We start from the raw sequence: 22295 nt of genomic DNA, 5'->3' as shown, positions 1-22295 counted from the left end.
TTCAGTCATTCAGTCCAGTTCTTCCTCATTTTAAAGCAGATGCAGGACACCGGTGCAGCCAAGTCAGCATCTCTGCTTCCCATTTCGACATATTGTAAAAAGACACTTTACAAGCTTCTTCTTTACTAGCGTTGGCCAACAACATTACAATCTTAACTGTGGAATCTGGACCTTTTTATGAGTGTTACTGTGCAGGACTCGGTTCATTTGGGTCCTGCAGCAGCCCGTCTGACAGGACTACGAGGGTGGAGAGGCCACAAGAATCAGCAGTGACAGCACTAGGGACAGAGTGCTGTAATTTACCTTTGTTGTTCCATTTGAGCGACATTTGTACTCGCACAAAACACTGCGGCATTCTCGTCTATCAAGGCCGCTGTTAGTGGAGAAACTGGTCAGATCTGTATCTTCTTCCCAGCCGTGCAACCACCAAGGTGACACGACAAGACAGAACGCCTGGTTGATTCGTTCTGACAGGCCGGTAGGAAATCCCGAGGAGACCACTAAGACGGTACAAGCATGAAGAAGATGCAGATTAAACCACAACAATCGATTGCTGCAACATCCGAAAGCCAAAGTGCAGCACAAATAGTAACAGAACTGTTACTGCTTTGGGAGGATTTCACTGAGAAAAGCTCAAACAAATAGCAGGTGATTATTGACTGGCTGTGATGTGATGCATAGAGAGAAATTAACACCTCCCACAAAGCGCTGTTAAAAATCTATCTACCCACCGCTCTGGCAGATGACCAGACATTATTTGGACATTTCTTCCACTTCACATTCAGCAAAGGAGGAGCTTTTCTGTGTTTATGTGAAAGCCGCTCTACATAAAACGCATCAAGCAGCCTGGTCCTGGTTCCTCCTCTTTGCTCTACAACATCTACTGAATGATTATTTACAGCGAAGAAAGCTCTGGACGATATTTCGCGTAGTTATTCAAGAATACTCGCAAAATTCTTCAAATACTACACCTGGTAAATATTAACCCTTGCGTTGTCTTGCAGGTCAAAATTGATCCATTTTAAAGTTTGAAAATGTGGGGAAAACAATATATTTCCACAATGAAACTTCTGCTGTCTCCATTTTCAACACTTTTGGGAAATCTTTGAACATTTTTTGGTGGAAAAAAGTTAAAAATGTTTAAGAACATTCACAAAAAAGCAACCAAAATCCAGCAAATTTCAGTGGATTTTGATTGATTTTTTGTGAATGTTCTTAATATGAATGTTCTTAAAAAATATTAGAAGTTTTACTGATATATATATATATATATATCATCGCTTTCGATATTTTTAAGATTTTTTTGGAAGATTTTTACTCATTTTTTGAAATATTTACAAGATTTTTTGCCAAATTTGCGGGATTATTTTAAAGTAAAACTTTTACTGGAAACTATTGGAATGTTCTTCCTGAAGGTTTTGCAAATTTTCAGAAATTTGGGGGATTTTTTTGCACATTTTTTCAGACAAGGAAACAATATTTTTTGGTGCCCGTAAATGAAGACAACGGGAGGGTTAAAGAATCCAACTTCTTGAATTTCTTGCATTGAATTTAATTTTACAGTGTGACGTGAATTTCCATGAGATCAGTGCTGTATTAATTTTCCGAATGTGGCCGAAAACACACAAAAAAGTACAGTTCAGACATGAGTAAACAAAGATCTGCACCGTGGTTGAGGTTGAAATCGATGCACAACAGATTCATACGCATCTACTGTGACGAGGTCGAGGTGGGCGACCACTGGCCAGGATTGCTGCTTACACGTACCTCAATCCTCTCTGCGTTTTATTGGATATTTGATTTGTAAGTAACAAAAGGCAAGAGCGGGGCACATGGAGCATCTGTCAAAAGCTGGTAGAGCAAAAATAGTCTTTTGTGTGCCTTCCCTGAGCTTGGATTTTGAAATATGTCAAAGATAAAACAAAAAAAAACCACAAAGCTATTTTGACTTGAAAATCAGGTGTAATGTATGTGCAGCAATCTGCCCTTCAGGTGGTTGAATAGAAAAATAAGATTCAAACTGTGAGATTTCAGGGACACAGAAATGCAGCCACATTACAAGAAAAGGCAAAAAGCTCACACTTGAGGGTGTCTACATCTCTGCTATTCCTGATATTCTCAAAACGTTTGCACAACGTTCATCTAAAACTGAGTGCATCACCTCCATTAAAGCATTACAACAGTCCAATAGAAGTGGCTGGAAGTACAGCAGCCACTACATGTTGCAATTAGCTGCGCAATACTTCTCATTCGTTTCCTTTATTCAAATGTCCTTGCCACAGATAGGTCGCAGGCAAAACAAAGTGACCACCTGCGCTCATTATCAGGCCTATTTAAATAGCTGAGCCTGATAATGGGAACACAGATTACTGCTGACCCGACGGTGAAGTTATGAGGACGTCAGCTTCAGCTTTGTGACGCGGCTACAGTCGTTTGCCTCTCAGTGACAAACTGAATAAAAGAGGGCTGCTGTGTTTTCTCTTGATGGTAATATAAACAGCCCTTTGAAATGCTCTCCGTCTCATCGCCGGTCCCTTGAACAATGGAAATCCTCATTCCTTTCAACTTTTCCATGAACGCTCGTCATCTGCCGGGGAAGAAAATCATCACAAGAAAAAAAATAATCCAGTTTAGAGCACACGCACAGATGCAACACGCTGCTGTATTTAACCACAAAGACCCCACTAATGACTGGGAGGATTTGTAAGACAAAAGATAAAAAACACACAACAGAAGTAAACAAAACCTGGAGTTTTCATGCCTCAGATCAGATGACGAACAGTTTGATACCAGATATAAACCACTCTACCTCCGTGGCACTATTAAGTAAGCTTTTGTCTTCCTTTTTGGCCATGATTCAGTCTTTATCTCCTCGTATCTGCACAATTGTGTGTCGGTTCACTGCAGTCAGTCGGCCATTGGCTCCTGCAGCTGGCTCATCAGGGCTCACTCCTTCTGACTGGTGGAAATAAAAGCTGCCAAACCCGACACAACCCACCATTCTCCTGTTCTGGATGCAGCTGCTGGGTTTTTTTCAACCATATTTTTCCCTCAGTCATCATTTTTTTCCTCCATCACTTATTTTCTTTGTCCTTCTTAGTGGAAATAAATGGAAGTAATTGGTGTGTTGGCTAAATTACTCATCTACCATCACTTCACATATCATGCGTTTCTGTTCTTACACTGCACAGATCCAGAATGGCAGCAGCTGATATATCTTTAAATAGATTTGTTTTTTTTTTAAGAATCTGGTCATTAATGTCATACAGATTCAGTTAAAAGCAGGCTTCAAATTCGAGCCAGTGATTGTCAGATTTTCCAACTGCAGCTGTCTGGGTAATAAAGGTAACGTTAGCCTCAAGAGGTCGTCTGAAACGCTGTCCCCGGCTACTGTTATAATTTAATTTCACTTCCAGCTGAATAAACCATCATTTCTGAGCCTGAATCCCACAAAGAGCTCTCTAATCGGCATTTGAAGGCTACATCCACCGATCAGCCACAGCATTTAAACCGCCTGCCGAGTATTATGTAGGTCCCCTTGTACCGATAAGGCCAGAGACACACCTGTTATCTGGAACCAGGATGTTGGCAGGAGAACCTTTGGGTTTTGTTGGCTGTCAGGTATTTGTATCTCATCAATGCTCAATCTGATTAGAATCTAGGAAGTTTGGAGGATGGGTCAACATCTCAGGCTCCTGATCTCGTTGCTCAAGCTGTTCTTGAGCAACAACATTGAGGCATTTGGTAGGTGTCACAGTCACATCCATACTAATCCCAGAACTCAACCCTAAAGGATTGCATCAGTGTTCTTCACTGTACCTGTCAGTGGTTTTATTGTTGTGGCTGATCAGGGTATGTGATGTAATGGTGAGAGACAGAAAAATCCAAAGCTAACAGGTCCCAGGCAGCCAGTCATCATCCTCAGCAGTTAATGATCCATGCATTAAACATGAAAACAAAGGAGGAGCACTACTCTTGTTTTCTACACAGAGTCACTGAAATGTTAAGAGGTAACCGTGAGATAAGACTGTTATTCCACTCCGGTGTTATCCAGCTGGGCAGGTTAGCTCACATATTTGGACAAACACGACAGCTTATCCAGTGAAACTGGAGTTTCCAAGTTGTGAAAAGAAGAAAACCTCACTGAAATCCCTCAGACATTTGCTGATAACTAAAAATAGAGACATGAAGCCGCCTTTCTCAGCAGGGTGCTGTGTGGTTCATTCATGTTTTTCATGTTTTCCACTACATGTTTATAGCAGCTTTTTAATGAACGCCAATTCCCATAAGCCCTGAGCTGTATCTAAAATAAGCTCTTCTTTACTCATTCAGTAATGATCAATATAGTGAGGTTTCAGAAACTCTTTTATCATGACTGTCAGCTCTCTATAAAATGCAGAACATGGCATTGTGGGACTGTTCGCAGAATGTTTACATGCTGTGAACGCAGCTTATTTCTATTCTTTGTGAAATATTTAACATGCATCCCTAACGGACACATTTACACAGTCGAAAATCAGACAAAAGGCAGCAAGCAAAAGTGGAGTCAAGTTAAACAGAAGTGAATTCAGAATCAGCCCTGGACACCAGCAGGATCAAGTGCCGTGTCTCAAAAAAAAAAACAGCAGTTGTTGGTGTAGTGAATGCTCCAGTAGGTTCTCGATATCAGGGATTACAGCTAGAAAGCTGGAAAGTATCTTCGGAAAAAAAAAAAGAGAGAGCTTTGGTGAGTTTTATGAATGCTGGCGAACCCACAACCTCCATGAAGTACAGACCTGCACTGTTAGTTTCAACTCTGGCAAAGCATCTCGAAGTAGCTGCAAACTGCAATCCAGACAGCGGATGTGCTCTCGTGAAACAAGGTGCTTTTATTTAACCTAAAACCGAACTAAATATTGCTCTGTTCAGCACTCACAGTGATGCTAGGTTACTACGCTGTAAAGACAAAACTGTGGAATACTGTAAAGTCCAATACTGTAAAAATGATTAAAAAATAACAGCATTTTTTGGCCAATTTAAATTCAGTAAAACTGTGTAATGTTGAAGACTTAATTACTATTTGCAAAAATATTGATATTTAATGTGGACATTATTTACAGTTGTAAATGGTAAATGGTTGTATTTATATAGCGCTTTTATCCAAAGCACTTTACATGATACGTCACATTCACCCATTCACACACTGATGGTGGGAGCTGCCGAGCAAGGCGCTAACCACGACCCACCAGGAGCAATTAGGGGTTAGGTGTCTTGCTCAGGGACACCTCGACATGAGCACAACAAACCGGGGGGTCGAACTGCAACCCTCCGGTTGTGAGACGGCCACTCTACCCACTGAGCCATGCCGCCCCGTAGACTTCTCTTTTCATTTTTACAGCCAACGTGTGAATTTATATTTTTGTCTGTGATTTTACCGCAAAATTCTGTAAAACAATACTTGAAAAATTTTTTAATTATTGCTCAATTCTGAATGTACACAAATTTCTTTTAAAATTACAATAAATATCTGTAAAACACTATTTTTGCAGATTTAAATGCAGTAAACATGATCTAACATTGAAATGCAGATGTTTGATGCGAACAACATTTATTGGTCAACGTGAATTTATACTTATTCTCTGTGATTTAGCTAAATGTTGATCATTAAAGAAGATGGGAAAACCTTTAAAATAAAAATACATTGTTTTTACAAATTATAGCTAAAAACTGTTTTTAAAAAAGTCGGTTATTCAGCGTACTGCAAGTAGCTCCTTACATTTCTCTTTGGAGCAGCCACACTGTCAAACAGCAACATGTTCTGCTCACATGTTCTCTCCCTTGAGCAAGGCATCGGTCCGCCTGCACACATCTGTGGAGCTGCTCCACCAGAACAACACCATCTCTCTCCTGGGACTCCCAGCTACGAAGTTGTGTAACCCCAAAGTGACTGTGACACATTTTCCAGGTTGAAAGGAGTGTTTTCAGGTAACGGTGCCCTCTACAATGACACAACTTCTTCTTTGGCATCTCTATTGACACCCCAAATCAGTGGAAAGCCTGTCTGAACTTATCATTATTTAAGGAGCAAAAAATGACACACAGTCAAGACTTCAAACTAAAATCTGTGCATCTGTAAAGGATTCAGCACCCAGGGATCCCTGGGTTAATTTAAGCCTTTTATTGACTCAGTGTTTCTTCTGTGGAACTGCATTTAGTTAGTTAGCAGTAATGGATCTGTGCGCTGGCTAAAATTACATTGTATTTTGGCATTATAAACATATCGAGCCGCTGAGGCCTCAAGTGGTTTCACCGCCACGGGTCTGCAGGCTCAATGATTGTGATGCGGTTACACAACAGCAGGAACGCCAACACATGTAATCAGTATTATGAGTAAAGCTGTGAGCAGCAATTTTACTGTAAAGATGACACACATGTAGCTGCTGGTCTGTGTGAGTGTGTGTTCCTGAGGGAGCTGACAGCAGTGTTGTGTCCTGAAGAACAGAGACGGGAGTCCACCCGCTAAGGGACAGGTCTAACACAAAACATACTCAGTAACCTTAATGTAATATCATCACTTGCTCCCTCACAGACACTGTGGTCTGCAGCAGCTGAACCGTCTTTCTAACATTTTCTGCTTCAAAAAAAAAAACAGCAGTAACGCTCAGAGCCAGTGAAGTCCTGCTGCCCACGATGAGAGGCAGATGTATCGATAAAGCTGAAGTCTGAGACATGCACGGACAGGCAGAAGCTGAAAGCCTTAAGCTGCAGATAACAGAGACTGTAAGGTTCACTCAAGACTTCTGGACTTGCCAGAATCCCTCCTGAGCCAGTTCATGTGCACTTCTCTCCCTTCTTTATTTCACTGGAAGAAGAAGTCACTCTACAGTCCAGCAGGAGAATAATCCAAACCTCTGGCTACACAGAATCCTCTCTGAAATACCTGCAGTTTGAACCTCTGATGCGCCTTTGGATGAGAGCTGAGTTTCATTTCAGCAGCGTTCAATGTCATTCTTCTCCTTTCCCTTGAGAAGCAGAATTTATTTTGTATTAAATTAAATATATTTTTGTTTGGAACAGGTATGTCGCACTGGTTGAACTTGATTTGGAAGTGCATGTAACACACTGCATCTGAGGGAAAAACAAAGCAGTCACACTGCTTTAAACTTTGATAAATCCAATTACCGCCTGTCTGCAGCTTTGCTCACACAGATAACTTTACTAAAAAAGTCTATTTTTGTTGGTTTTTCCTGTGGTTCGGTGCCGCCCTCATCTGTCTGTCATTTATCTCCCCTCACATCCCGCTGATTAGCAGGAAAAGTAGGCTCTACAGTGAGACGCTGGCTTCTAAAGAGGTGCCAGGAAAAAACCCTGTAAGGTCTGTCCAATAAAGAAGACTTTCATGGGGCATCCTGATGCAACATTATCCTGCTGTGCACAACAATGTGCTTTACACATACGTGGGTTTGTACAGAGTTCAGCTGCTAGGAGTCTCCAAACGTTTCCTGTCATTCTACATACTTTACAGAGAGAGTATGGGAGAAGAAACGAGGAAGAAATTTCACTGTCTGTCCATCAGATCACTTCTGTGTAGCAATATAAAAGAATTAGAATTCATAGAAATGCATTTTTAAATTCCAGCTGTAAGAGGCCGGTAATCTGAAAAGGTTTTATAAAAGACTGCTGGCCTTTGTTGCAAAAACTCCTTAAAAGATTAAAAAATGATCCAAATGACAAGACTTTTCTAGGGATTACTTTAAGAGTCCGTTTTAAAAGTACCAAAACAAGGTTGTTGTTACAGCCCAGTTCAAGTCTCAGCCCGTGTCTTTTACGCTGCAGGTCGATGTAGCCGAGTTCAGCAAACCTGAGAAACACTCAAGAACCCTCAGTGTCACTGTGTAAACTAATAAAAGACAGAATCCTTCCCACTGATGCCGCATGAAATCTCTGATCAAAGATATGAGGAACATTTTGTACAAAGGTTTGCTTTTGACCTCGAGAGACGTGTTGTTTTTTTTCCAACTGCAATATTAAAGAAGCTCACAAGATATTTGTCAGGAACGGCAGCATTCATTCTCTGCACTGTGATCGCTCAGAGGCACTGATACTGTGTCCAAGAAGGGACTTTAAATTGGCGTAAACTTTCCAACAAGAGACACATTCTTCCAAATAAGGGACTTTACAGCCGATAATAGTAGAAATGCTATTTGGTGAGCGCTTTTATCTCACGGGCTGCAGTATCACTGGCGTGTGACGGAGCTCAAGAACTAATTCTTCTGGCAGAGACACTGTCTTTCAGATTATTCAGAAGTGGGCTTTTGAATTAGGTGCCATGGGAATGGAAGTCCTGCTCAGTCTGGACTGGAGGCTCTGAATGCACCTCACAGTGCAGCGACAACACAACAACACGCAGCTTTGTGAGGTGTAATGTTGGATGCGGGGAACTAACTGAGACCAGTGAGAGAGGGCGGCAGGACCGAGGTCTGGCTGGAGTGTGGTATAAATATCCACCGTTTGGTCAGTCTGATGAAGTTGTTGGGAAGTTTTCATGGTTCAAATCCGGCCGCTGCTCCTGGACATGCTTCTCGCTGCAACATTGTGTTCAATTATCTCAATGAAATTAAAACCGGTGAGCTAAAGAAGCACCAGGAGCTACTGCAGAATGATTATGACATTTTAGAGGTCGAGAGACCCAATAACTTAACCGAAGACAATTTTAAGTCATCGAGCAATTTACAAAGGAAAAGGATCCAACGAGGGCATTTTCTGTTTTGCATTAGTGGATGTTCTGAACTGTGAGTCAGCACTTTGGACCACAGAAACATATAATTATTAAGCATTTTAACTGTATTTGAAGACATCAGCACAGCAGATTAGCTGATGGAGAAAAAGATCCTCAGTTTTAACACAACCAGCAGCAGGTGTCTAAAACTTCAGATCTGCTTTTGAATTGGTTTTATAAATCCAACATCTGTGAAATTTTGTCTGTCCGTTGGGAGTCTTTTTCTCAATGTTGAGTGCCTCTGACAAATCTCACTAAAAGTAGAGTTATAAAGTTTGCCTTGCGGCTGCAGGGAGGGACTATTAAATGCCCCAGCTGTTTCAAACGGGACGAAGACGTGATGGAAAACAACGCTCTACCTGTGCAGCTGCTGCGTTTGTTTAAACAGATTAAATGTCCCACAGTGTAAAGACACCAGCTGTGTACGGCCCATCATCCATATTAATGCTACTTGCAATCCAACGCCGGAGAAAGTTGCTTATCGTGGAGTGTCACTTTGACCCCCTTAAGAACCCCAAACACACACACACACACTGGAGCTATCAGCCTAATGGAAAAGTAAAAGGGCTGCTCTGGTTGACTGGAGCAAAGCAAACACAGAGAGACAGATAGGACAAGACAAGAGACAGGTGGAATACACACAGGATGTTCACACACACAACCAAATCCAGAGGGGTAATAGAGGCAGTGTACTGTGCACACAACCACTCATGCAGAGCACTCCATACATACACACACTGGCCTACATTAGCGCGCACACACAAAAGTGATTCAGTCTCTCTTTGACACACATGAGCACAACAACAGTGCCATGTCTAACTCCACATGCGAACACCTTGAGGATATTTTACTTACATTTCATGCATGACATACTGCTGCAAGTACAGGCCCAGAGTATCATGAATGGAATCTGTGCCTCCACAGAAACACACTCAGCCTCACCAGCGACTACTGCTGTGACTCCACCGCCAGGTACACACACACCCACTAGCTGGAGAAGCAAGCCCACGTCGTCTCGCACGCATGAAAATCCACACATTTCAGGGAAAGACTGATTATACCGATGCTGATGATTAATCATTTGATCCATAAAACATCAGAAAATAATGAGAGAAGCCCGCCACAGTTTCCAGAGTGATGTCTTCATCAGCCTCCATTAACCCAGAACTTTAAAGATCTTTTCGGTTTATTATCATTTAAGCCTCACATTTGTTAAGCTGGAATGAAGGATGCCACTAATTATAGTTTTATAGCCGATTTATCTGCAGAGGATTGCAGCTTCCCATAATCGCATGGAAGGTCTCCCTTTTTAGCAGCTTTGATTTGCAACACTTCTTATTTGTCTTGTAACATGCTTACTTGACGTACTTTTCCCCCCTATTTTTCTGCTCATCGTTGTTTCCTGTTTTGCATCACGTCTGCAAGTCAAATTACACATTAAACAGATGTTGATTCTGAATGCCTTATAATGTACAGACAACAGATTACAACCAAAAGCTATGACCTACATGACAATTACTACCCATTAAATGTCAAATTACAGTCCATTTTCTCTCATCTGACTAAAGTTTGTCATAAAAATAGTTGACTGTCACAGCGGCAGACAGGTTTGGAGGTGGAGAAAATATCAGAAACACAAAGTTTGATCTCTTAAACTGTTTCAGCTAAAACTAAATAAGATATTTTGGCATTATTGTGGATTAGTTGTAGCTCAGTTAAGTGTTGATCAGAGTAAAAATGTTTTCACACAACCGGCAAACACAATCTGGACTACAGTCTCGGTTGTTCTCACAGCAGAGCGACGATCTAATGTTTAAAAATGAGCTTCTTTTATAAGGAGAAGTCCCACGCTGAAAGGCCGGCGTGAGAGCCCTCTAACCCGGCGTCGTTAATCTGCACACTTCCTGATCTGTGCTCGGTTCTCGGAGCAGCTTGTGCTGACGTGCTCTACAGGCTCAAACCCCCCACCGGCCCTGCCAGCCAGGCCAGCAGCCTCATATCCAGAAGAGCCGCTTCTGCATGCTCTCAATTTGCCTACACATTGACCGGCAACCACCGGCGCTCAGCGCCGGACACTCTGCCCGGTGATGACGTGCTCCGCTCGGGCTGCCGCGGGGAGACGACCGGCGGCGCAGCGGGAGGTCCGTGCACGCCAGCCCCGCTACACTGAGCTGCCCTTGTCCACACTCATCTCCACCAAATCAATGCCTGCCCACTGATACTAGCAGGCCCCTTATCACTTTCCTCTCAGCGTCGTGCAGCCGCAAAAAAGAGGTTAAAAAAAGAGGCAGAGCGGCGCCGAATCACAGCCGCTCCATCTTCGCTTTGTCCTGGAAGAAAAACCTCCACACGGGCACCGACACGCACCGAGCGGCCAGGAGGAAAAAAAAGCAGTCTAGGAACGGAAATCCTACCTTTCTGTTCAGCGCTGTCCCCGAGTAGAAGTAGTAGGCTATCCCCAGCACCCACAGCACCGCAAAACACAACAATATCCTTGATTTCCTCCGCATGGCTGCCCGTTTTCTCCGTCCGCCCGCCTGCCTGTGTGCTGCGCGGCTCTCGGCTCCGCTCTCCTCCGGCTGTCGCGGCTCGTCCCGGTCGGCTGTGTCCGTGCAGGGCGCTTCGCCGTGCGGCTTCGGCAGGCTTCGTCAGTCGGTCAGAGGGAGCAGGAAGCAGCAAGCCAACATCAGCGGGGTTAGAGGGCAAAGGCTAGCCGACTCTAATCCAATCAAACACCGGCTCAGTCAGTCCTGGAGGAGGGCCGGGGTTGGCAGCGAGTCGAGCCGTGCCGTGCTAGAGCGGAGGGGGTGGGGATAGTCCCTGTAGGAAACGATTGTTGTAAAAATTCAGTTATGTGGAGCTGAGAGTGTCTGTGATCACCGTGCTACATGGTTTCACTGTGTGTGAGAGACGGTAGGGGCGCCAGAGACACTTTAAACCGGGTTAAAAAGCAGCATGCAAAAGCTTCCTCTTTAAAGCCTTCACTGGATCACTGCCTGTTTTATTTAATTGTCTCCTTTCCCTTTTCTTCTCCCTCTACTTCTGATGTTGCACCTCAAAGGAAATTTTTTCCAGTGAAAACATCTGGGGCAACAGCAGAAACAACTGTGGCTTTATTGTTCCTTCTCTGACAGTCTGATATGCTGTGTTTGTTTCAATGCATTCTTTCATGTTTTTCAGTGTCAAAACCTTTAAAAGAGACAATATCTGAAAGAAATAATGTCCTCTTTCTTATTTCCACCCAATATTTTGGGATCTCTGTTCTGATTTATACACCAAGCTTACAGTTATAAATAAATATATGTATTCATAAAAGTGTTTATTTTATTTACATCCTTTCATCCTATTTGTCTATTTGTACTTCTATACTTTTCAGTTTTTGTGGTTATGCATCAAGACACCAAGTCAAATTACTCATGTGAAAACCTGCTTGGAAAAAAAGTGGAGTGTGATTCTAAATGTCTTGAAATGTCCAAATTTGTAGAAAACACATCCCATAAAAGATGTGTAATATACATGACAAAGATTTCAGATCATGGGATTTGAACATTTCCTCAATTTAGTATCTATCTATCTATCTATCTGTCTGTCTGTCTGTCTGTCTATCTATCTATCTATCTATCTATCTATCTATCTATCTATCTATCTATCTATCTATCTATCTATCTATCTATCTATCTATCTATCTATCAGTCTCAACACATAGTCTTCCTCATTACATTTGGTCATGGAGTTATGGTTGTTCAAACTCCTGTAAGAACTTTTTGTAAGAACTTGGCTTTAAACTTTAAAGTTCATTCTTGGCCCTTTTAAGCAGCAACAACCTCACCTTGAGGTTCATTCTTTTGGTTGAGCAGACTAACAAGCTTTTCTCCCCCCTCCCTTGGGGTAAGAACACCGTGATGGCCATTTTTCACACTTAAATCAACAGTGAAGGAAAAATAATTAGCTGGTTAATAAATAATTGTGTTAATTGTTTCTTAGCCGCCTTAAGTAGGGTGTCAAACCAAACAACCAGGGTCATAAAACAATAATCAGGAGTCTCATAGTGACTGCAGGATGACAAATCCAAAGCGCGTTTGGGTCTCTGCATGAAGACCAGGCCAGATTGCACATTTTGAGTTGCAATGATGTGCAATCAGCTGAATTTTGATATCATTTAGATCAATAATTGGTGCTCACAATTACTCTGGTTCATCACAACAAAAAGTTCTATAAATACTGGGAAAGGACAAATCACCTTACAAAAGTAATTTTAATACATTTCAGTTGGAGCTCACTGCTTCATCCTGGGTTTACTTTTTTTTTAAAAATCTGTATTATTGTCTCATTTCCAAGTCTCTTTATGTTTTTATATGCAGGCGAAGTACTAAAATCTGTTGTAGTCACTCTGGGACTTCAGGGTATTTTTATACAGTTAGAGCATGTGGGTGACGTGGACCGTGGCAGTGCAGCAGATGAGGGTCACACCCTGATCTCAATGAGCCCCATGATGACGGAGCAAAAAGTTTTAATGATGTCCAAGCTTCTCATAATTATAATGTAACATGTAGTGTAGTTCCTGAGATGGACTGTCCTAAATATGAGCAAGAAAACACACAATAATGACACTTCTGAAGCAAGAGGCTAGGTGGTGGATTTTTTTTTTTTTTTTTTTTTACAAAGCCTGAACATTTTGCTTCCAGTACATCTCTGTAACATCATCATTTCCCTGCCAACGCCACGCTAGAGAGAAGAGCGCAGACACAACCAAACACTCTGAAAATCTTCCATATGAAAGAAGCAAAACTGCTTTCATTTTGGCAGACAATTCTGTGTTTATATCGCCTCTCATTGCTCATGGTAAGAAGCTATCAGGGCCTTTTAAGCAGCAGAAATCCATAAAATTCAGCAACTCCCCAGCACAAATAAAAGGAAGTTGATGGATCATTTCAGAAAATCTTTAAGTGTTCAGTGAGAAATTTTAGCGCGAGTCAAACTGACAGCGTTAAAACAATTTCAGAGAGCAGTACAAATAGATTTTTCTGTGGTCTGCTGCTCTCAGATCAACTCTCTGTGAGACAGAGCTCAGCTGGAACACCTCTGGCTAAACTAAAAGGTCTAGTTCGTGTTGTGCACGGTTCAATCTGCCCCTGACATTTCTCATTTTAATGGTGACAAAATGAGATTTTGACTGGAGAGCGAAATGCCCCGCAGTCCAAGTTAAAAATGCTATCAATACGAACATTGTGCCGTGCCTCCAAAGACGTCCCAGTAGTATTACACACATACACACACTGATTCATAGCTGCCCTCACTACGGTGGTCTGAGAAGTGTGTGTTTATGTTACCTACAGTAGTGTTAGAGCATGGATGGATGGAAGTCAAACTCAAGGAGAGAGAGAGAGGGGAGGAGGAGTAAGAAGCCGAGAAACAGATGTGCAAATTTAGCAGCACAGAGGTGAAAGAGGTTTTTATCTTTTGCCCTTTGCCCTGGATGCCCTTATATAGCTGTTATGAGGGTCTCAAATTACCCCTGAAGAGGGTCAGTTTGACTCTTCAAGAATTCGGCCTGCCTGTCCTTCAGAAATAAAGATCAGAGGCAACAAAGAACATCTTGATGCCTTTGATCCTGGCTGTTAAACCGACATTGCAGATGTCATATCATATCTGTCTATGTTAAATCACTTGTCATGTTTTTGTGTTCTTTGTATTGCTTCACAAAAACACACACGGTGTCTGTAACACACATGGGTTTGAATGTCGGCATTTTTCATTGTACAATAAAAAGAACACAATAGTGCAAATTAACATTGGAAACGTAGATAACTGTAATTAAAGGATCAATGAAGCATCGTCCAAAACAGTGGGAGAGGTGGTGCCAATATGGCCCCTCTAACTAAGATAAACTGTATTAATGAGTAATTTTCAGAAGGTAATAACAAATATACGGGTGTCCATAAAGTCTCTTTACAATTTTAAGAATTTATTACAAAGGCAGTTGATAAGATATCTTAACCAGATTTGTTTTGTTGTAATCAGTGTTTATTAAAGTTTGTAATCACATTGAAACTGTGTGTTTTGGGTGTCCTGTTGGTGAAAGAGGTACTGTTAAATGAAACCCTAAAAAATGGCCACTCCTCAAGAGAAGGCACAATGTGTATCATGGTTTATTGAAGGTGGATTATGATGATTGATTGTTAAAGATATTGTGTATCGAACAAAGATATGGAACATTACTGACTTGAAGCTAAAGATTTCTGATGCCATTCCCACCATTGATGAGGCTATGCTACAGCGTACATGGCAAGAAATCGAGTACCGACTTGAAGTGCTTCGAGCAACTAATGGTGTCAATATAGAGGTGTATTAAATGAGGTAGAAAATACTTTGACAACTATTGATTACAATGAAACAAATCTGGTCAAATATCTTATCAGCTGCCTTTGTCATAAATTCTTTAAACTGTAAAGAGACTTTATGGACACCCAGTATATCATCAGAGCAATTGGGATTACAGGGCTTGACAAAACTCAGCTCAGAAAATATGACCAGAAAATAACAGTTATTACTACACTGAAGACGGAGGATTGATTTTAATCATCTGTTTGATCGAAATTCCTTCAAATCCAAATCATTGTTCACATGTGCAGGTGTGTCATCACTATATGAACACGCAGCATAAACACACCACTATAGTTAGTTGTTGTACTTAATTCAGTGAAGAAAACTCCTGCAACCGAGATGACAATGCACATCTGTCAGCCAGGCGACGTCAGATTTAAACATATAATTAATTCAAGTCATGAGTCTTATAAAGCTGTGATGAAGTGGCAGTGAAACATAAGCCCAGCCACTTTAAGTGCAGGTTTTTCAACATGAGCCGAGCGGGGAGGATTGTGTAAAAGCTACTGTTGCCAAGAGAAAAGGATTTTCTTCTGTGCATCTATGAACATGGAGTGATGAGCCAAAGTTTGAAATATCTCAACGCAACTGCCAACTATCTGTCAGATTCAGAGAGTGAGAATTGTGCAAGCTGTCGTGATCTGTGGTCGCTTTTGTGGTGACAAAGTTACCAGGTCCAACATAGTTTCTACAGCACATACTGGCCTTGAAATCTCCACTATCAGTAAAGGTTATAGTTTAGAAGCTCATTGTAAATTCTAGCTATCAGTGAAATGTAGTTTAAATCTAGTATATATTTCATTAAAACTTCAAAAATGTTCTTTTCTTGTCTATTTCTTGTGTGTGTCATCTGTAATCTGGTCCATCAGAGGACAATCATTTTGGACATAGAGTACTTGAGTAAATGCACTCAGTTATTGTAAAAATGGCATTTTTCAGAAAGCACTGATCTACCCACACAGCTGGTACTAAGATCTTGTACCTCAGGAAAAGTACCAAAAGCAACAGTGTAAAATACTCTGAATGTACAAATGTGCAAAAAATATGTATAAGCCAGTGTCTTCTGTGTCTCATGTACACTGTAGGTTTAAGGTTGCATCTTTCAGTTTCAAAAAGAGATGCATTAATGCTATTTATTGCAGTAAACCCATAATATTCTCCTGTCACCCTAAGAATATACAGTATGCAGCATGGAGCTAGATACATTTGTATTCTGTGTATTTTAATTTAGGGCTTCCAGATGTTTTCCAGCAGTCTGCTCTGACAATAAATCTCTTCCTTATACAGCATGAGTGTGTTTTCAAAGACTCTCAATATTTCTCAACATATATATTTTTTTTTTTCACATTTGTACTTTCACCGAGCCAGCATATGAGTCTCTTGTTTCAGTGCATGCTGGTCACCCTCCTTACTGGTGCAGGGTTCCTCCTGTTCTCCTTTAATTTGTAGATGCTCCAGGTCCTCCAGATCCAGACTGGGACAGGGTTCTTCATGTTCCTCTTTAGTCTGTGGAGGTTCTGGTTCTTCCTGGTCCAGAGTTGAGTTCCTCTCCTGGTTACAGAGCTGCTGGTCAGTGAGAACCTCCTTCACCTGACAGACATAGTGCTGTGGGAGATCTAGAGTGACAAAATGATGCAAGAGGAAGATATTACTACTGTCATGAAACAGTCTATTGTTGATTAAAATAGCACATAGCAGATACATCTGTTTTAGACCTTTATAGACAAGAATTGATCTCTGATTTTTCTGGAAAAAAAAATGTTAATGGTTTATATTGTTGAAAAAGAACTAAGCAGAGACGTATGTCCTTTTTAGTTAGTTGTGGCCATTATTTTCATTAAAATAAGATTAAATTTTAAGTCCAAAAATCTGGAGTTCTGTCCACGAGGCTTAATCATAAACAAACATCACCAGACAAAATGTAAATACCGCACTTGCCACTGGATTGTTCGTCAAAGTTGATGCCATATTGGACTGGGCAACTTGCCACAAGTCTTGGTAGATTAAACTAGAAAAGATATCTGAGTTGTGTGCACCTTTTTGTGGTGTGTTTTTGGTTGTATTTTGTTATCATATAATATTACTTACAGCTAACTAGTAGGCCACCAAGTCTGACTATTAATAATTTGCTATAATGGTAGGAATAGAAGATCAAAGTTTAAAGGAAATTGTCATGGCGAGCAGGTGGACCCAAGCAGAAAGCCACACTACCAAGGCTGGCTGAATGAAAGTGATTTATTGTTGGGGGGGTGAATAATGGAACAGAGGGGGGAAATCCAGGGTGCAGGAGTGGGGGGTTCCAGGCAGGAGTGGGGGTCCAGGCAAGAGTGGGGGTCCAGGCAAGAGTGGGGGTCCAGGCAGGAGTGGGGGTCCAGGCAAGAGTGGGGGTCCAGGCAAGAGTGGGGGTCCAGGCAAGAGTGGGGGGTCCAGGCAGGAGTGGGGGTCCAGGCAAGAGTGGGGGTCCAGGCAAGAGTGGGGGTCCAGGCAAGAGTGGGGGTCCAGGCAGGAGTGGGGGGTCCAGGCAGGAGTGGGGGGTCCAGGCAGGGGAAACCGGTGAAGACTTGTCGGGGAGAGCCGGAGGGGAAGGAGGATGGCGGGGGATCCCGGACAGCTGACTGTGTGGAGGCAGGAGAAAACAACGTTAGAAAACATGGCAGGAACTCAAAACAGATCTTGTAGAGGCTAAAGAGCAAACTGAACTGCGTGGTTCTTGTCCAACAATCTGGCAGGGAGTGGAAGGATGAACCGGTTCTTATTGTTGAGGTGAGTCATTAGTGTGATGATCGTCAGCTGTCCGGGAGCCGTGGAGGTGGTTGATTGCCTGAGTGGAGTCAGCTGGGAAGCTAGACTCCACTCAGGCACCGAGCTGTAGGGGGAGATACAGGGCAGAGGAGCGGATGGGAGACAGGCAAGACAGACAGGGCAGAGGAACAGGAGAGGGGGAGAGGAGGAGAAACCAGATAGGAAAGGGGGTATTGAGGATGTCAGGTGGGAAGAACGGGGGTGAGGAGGGAGCCCTGACAGAAATAATAAACACTAACCTACCCATTGTCAAGGTTTTCATCTATTTACAAACTACTTGTTTTGGCTGAATGACCAACATATTATAAATCTGATTGTAGTTCATTGGCAGCCTAACTCTTCTCACACTTCTAAGGTTTCCTCAACACAAAGAGTTGAGGAAGCAGTGGAAAGTAGCAGCAAGAAGGTAAAGTTTTCCTACCTGTGAGTCTTCCATGCTCTGCAGTGAATCCTTCAAACCAGAGGACTTTGACGGGCTGGTCAGACTGACAGGTTAAGAGACGGAGCTAAGCAACTTGTCAGCAGTCCAAATAGAAGGTGTGTCACGAGGAATCAGTCTGTCTCTGGGTCCACTTGTGATGAACTGGTCTCTACTAATCATCTGGGATAGAATGCTGCCATGCGACTGTTTGATAATTTATTTACTTATTAAACTGCTGCCCTATACCATATAATGTTTCACTAGTAGTACAGCCCATGTTATACTATATCACACTTATATTGTATCCTATTCATACTGTATAATAGTTTTAATATACACTGCTGTAACACCTGGATTCTCCCTTTGGTGATCAATAAACATAAATATACTAATCTGTAATTATTTCTTAGAAAATATCGTTTCAGTGATATAAAAGGACAGAAAGAAGACTGATTGCCAGGATCTCACTATTTGATTTATATTTGCCAATTTTGTTCAATTTTGAGTGATGGTTAATTAACCTAACTGACAAGATAAGATAAGATAAGATAAGATAAGATAAGATAAGACAAGATAAGATAAGATAAGATAAGATAAGATAAGATAAACTTCATTGATCCCCTACTGAAGAAATTCACATTACAGCAGCTATACACAAATACATCAGAGTAAGAAGCAAAACAAGAAATATAAAAGCGCTATAGGGATGGAATTAAAAACTATGTACACCTTTTACATGTACAGATATGGTGTGGTGGATATACATATAGATATGCATGATAGACAATGTGCCCATCTGTAAGATACACATAGTATCATACATACTTCAGTAACTCCACTATATTTCTGTTCTTGTACTGGAAAAGTTATAAAAGGGAAAGGAACAGTGTGGCATTTTGTTATTGCATATCCGCTTCACATATTTGCATGATTATGTCACAAGCATAAGCAATATATTTTCCCATAATTCAGAGCTAATGAGCTATATTGTGAACTGGAGCACAAGAAATGCTGAAATGAAGGAGACTCAGACAGAAAGGCCATTTCCACAATGTGAAAGACTTTCTGTACATTTACTGAGCATTAAATTATAAAACTGTATGTTAAATAGGGACAACTCCATGGCCAATAACCTAAACCCAACAAAAGGAAAATGAGTCAAATTCATTCAGTTCATTATGACCGTGATCTCTTTTCAGCCACTTAAGTAATTTGAATTAGCCAAAATGTTGATACATACTTTTCTGTTGAGCCTCTAGCATTAATTATAGCTTTAGTTAGAGATTCTAAGTAACTGCTGATAATAAAATAATGTTGTGCTCAACATATAATATCAACCCTTGAGTCTGAAAATGAGAAATGTGAACATTTTAGTGGCTTTTATGCAGAAAAAACGCAGCTTCTCAGTTTCCTTCCGTTATGTTACAGAGCAGTCTGTCTTGGTCCAACATGGCGGACACGTTGAGGTATCCTAGCAATGGGAGATATGAATGTCTGTCTGTCACTCTAAAACAAATGTAAGGCAAAGCTCATACTTATTAGTCATATATATTAATTAATTTAGTCTGATCATCACAGTTTTAGCCACCTGTTGTGTGGACCCTTGTGTGGAACAGCCTGAGCTGATGATGGATCTTTAGTAATAATAATCAAATAAATAAACAATAATAAACAATACTCACACAAGCATTTCAAAAATCACAAATTGTCACAACACTAGCAGTTGTATAAGCACCATTTTTATCTTCTGCCTCAAGAGTGGCACTAAAACATTACTTTACACCGCTACATTCTTTTTTTTTTAAAAAAAGCTAGTGACTAACCCTTACAGGGAGCCTTCTGGCCTGTTCAGCCTTCACATTTCAGTCCTGCACAGATTTCCAGGAACAAACAGGAGACTTATGAGTAAAAAAAAAGTGTCCAACTTTTCTGAGATGTGCTGCAAAATATGATGGGAAGATTTCAAGCTATTTCTGGTTGACTACATGCCTCATTTGTGAAGCTTTTACTGAAATAGGAAACAAGGTTTTAAGAACAATTTTCCACTTTCTTGAACTTTGCTTTGATGCTCCTGTTTTGTAATTTAATATTTTCCATTTCTGAGCACTGATGCACGAACTTGTGACAGGAGAATTTTCTATCTGCTCACCGTGTTATGAGAAAGCATATTACATTGGTGCAAGCACTGTGACAAGGGTGGAGTTTATTCATTTTATAGTTCTGTCTGAAGAAGAGAAGTAAATAAAATCAGAGCTGAAATATTGTAGAACCAACATCATATATTTTGTTATTTACAGGAATGTTCCAGGTATTTGCAAACATTTACAGTCAGTCTCAATAATCAGTTTACAGTGTGATTTGTCACTTACTGCTATCTTTTGTTTGAACAGCTTAGTAGCTCTACTGAAAATAAAACCAAACAACTGTCATTTAGTTTATATAAACATAAAACAGCTCAGGGGTGTTACACAGTGACAGATTTACAGTAGTTTTAATATACTTTCATTAGTGCTTCCCCCCTCATTAGACTGACTGTTTTAACAGCTGCACACAAACGGAGCAAGTACAGTAAATCTAAACCGTTAATGAGGTTGGCAGGACAACAGTGTGTGTTTAATTGAGAGCCGTGATGACAGCAACAATAGCAAAGCCTGTCCTTCCAGACTCTTACGGCGCTTTAAATGGAAAAGCTCCAGAACCTCATAAAATCTGATTCCATAAATCCACTTAATGATAACCTGCTTGTTTGACAGTAACACGGCTGAGCATCTATTTTATTCATCATTAGTAGTTTATTTATTTAAAAAAAAACAAAGCCACTTTCTGTATTTTTGATGTGCAGGCTCTGTGGACATTTTTATATAAGTTCCTCAGAGATTCAGTGGCCAAAGATGCAGTTGTCTTCCCCTTCACAGTACAAACATGCGATTTTGCTTTTGTTCTAGACTTCTTTTACTTGTGTAAATGGATTCATGTTTAACATGTTAGGTCTTCAGACTCCTTAGATGTACAGCACTTTACACATTCTGAGTTGAAACAACCCACCTGATCCCTCACTACAACTGAACCAAATAAATGTAGAGATGCACACAAATAAGTGTCGAAAGAACGTTTGCTGTTTATAACTTCTGCAGTTCCTTTCAAAAACAGCTAAATATTCCAGAGGCACACGGGGCAGCAGAGAAAAGAAACATCAAGATGACTTCACTTTGAAACTGGAAGATGTCCAGCAGTGCCATCAGAAATGGTGTGGAGACCAGTGGCACCATGGAACAACCCTCTGTCTCTTTAGTTAAGTGGTAAGGTGCGTTATTTTTAGCAAGTTTTTCTTTTTTTATATAATATAGATACCAGAAGTGGTCTTGTGGAAGTGCTGTAAGTCAGCAAAGCCATTTGTCTGAAAATGGACTTGAAGCCAAGACACTCACCTGAGCACAAAAACACAAGAAGTGGGGTGTAGAAAAATGGTAATGGGGGCTCTTCAGAGTTCAGCATCTTGCCCTTAGGACACATTGAGGAGCAGGGGATCAAACCATCAACTTTATAAATAGCGGTAAACCTTCTGAGCAACCGCTAACCCGAGAATAAGCGTCTGCATGCAACAGTGCAGCATAGTGGATGTTACTGGCATTTCTGCGTGGTACAGGAAGATCAATCAGTAACGCAACACCATCATGGAAGCGACTGACCATCCCTGATTCATTTTGCAGCATGAAAACAAACATAAGAACCCGCAGCCAGAGTCACACAGAACTACCTTCATCAAAAGTAGATACTAAAGCAGTGGAGGCAGTATAAACCTGTAACAAGCTCTTCAAGATGCTATGACAACCTACCTGCCAAATACATGCTGGTGCTGCTTGAGAACCTTGTATGAAGCTAACTGAGAGAGAGCTTATTCACAGTGATGTATAAAAATGACCATAAACA

At 41.2% G+C, this 22295-nt stretch overlaps 1 protein-coding gene across 1 annotated transcript in view; it reads right to left on the bottom strand.

Annotated features, from left to right (window-relative positions):
- The window catches only part of galnt2 (UDP-N-acetyl-alpha-D-galactosamine:polypeptide N-acetylgalactosaminyltransferase 2), a 65844-nt gene extending 53887 nt beyond the window's left edge, over positions 1–11957 (bottom strand). Inside the window, exon 1 of the mRNA XM_022193561.2 lies at positions 11173–11957. Within this exon, the coding sequence (XP_022049253.1) occupies positions 11173–11268 (96 nt within the window). The 5' untranslated portion in view covers positions 11269–11957. The remainder of the gene's footprint in view (positions 1–11172) is intronic.
- Positions 11958–22295: the final 10338 nt, after the last annotated feature.

This window comes from Acanthochromis polyacanthus, chromosome 2, assembly GCF_021347895.1.
Source record: "Acanthochromis polyacanthus isolate Apoly-LR-REF ecotype Palm Island chromosome 2, KAUST_Apoly_ChrSc, whole genome shotgun sequence".
In the NCBI taxonomy this organism is placed as follows: domain Eukaryota; kingdom Metazoa; phylum Chordata; class Actinopteri; family Pomacentridae; genus Acanthochromis; species Acanthochromis polyacanthus.
The sequence above is the reverse complement of the archived record's forward strand: the minus strand, read 5'-3'. Positions and strand labels throughout refer to the sequence as shown.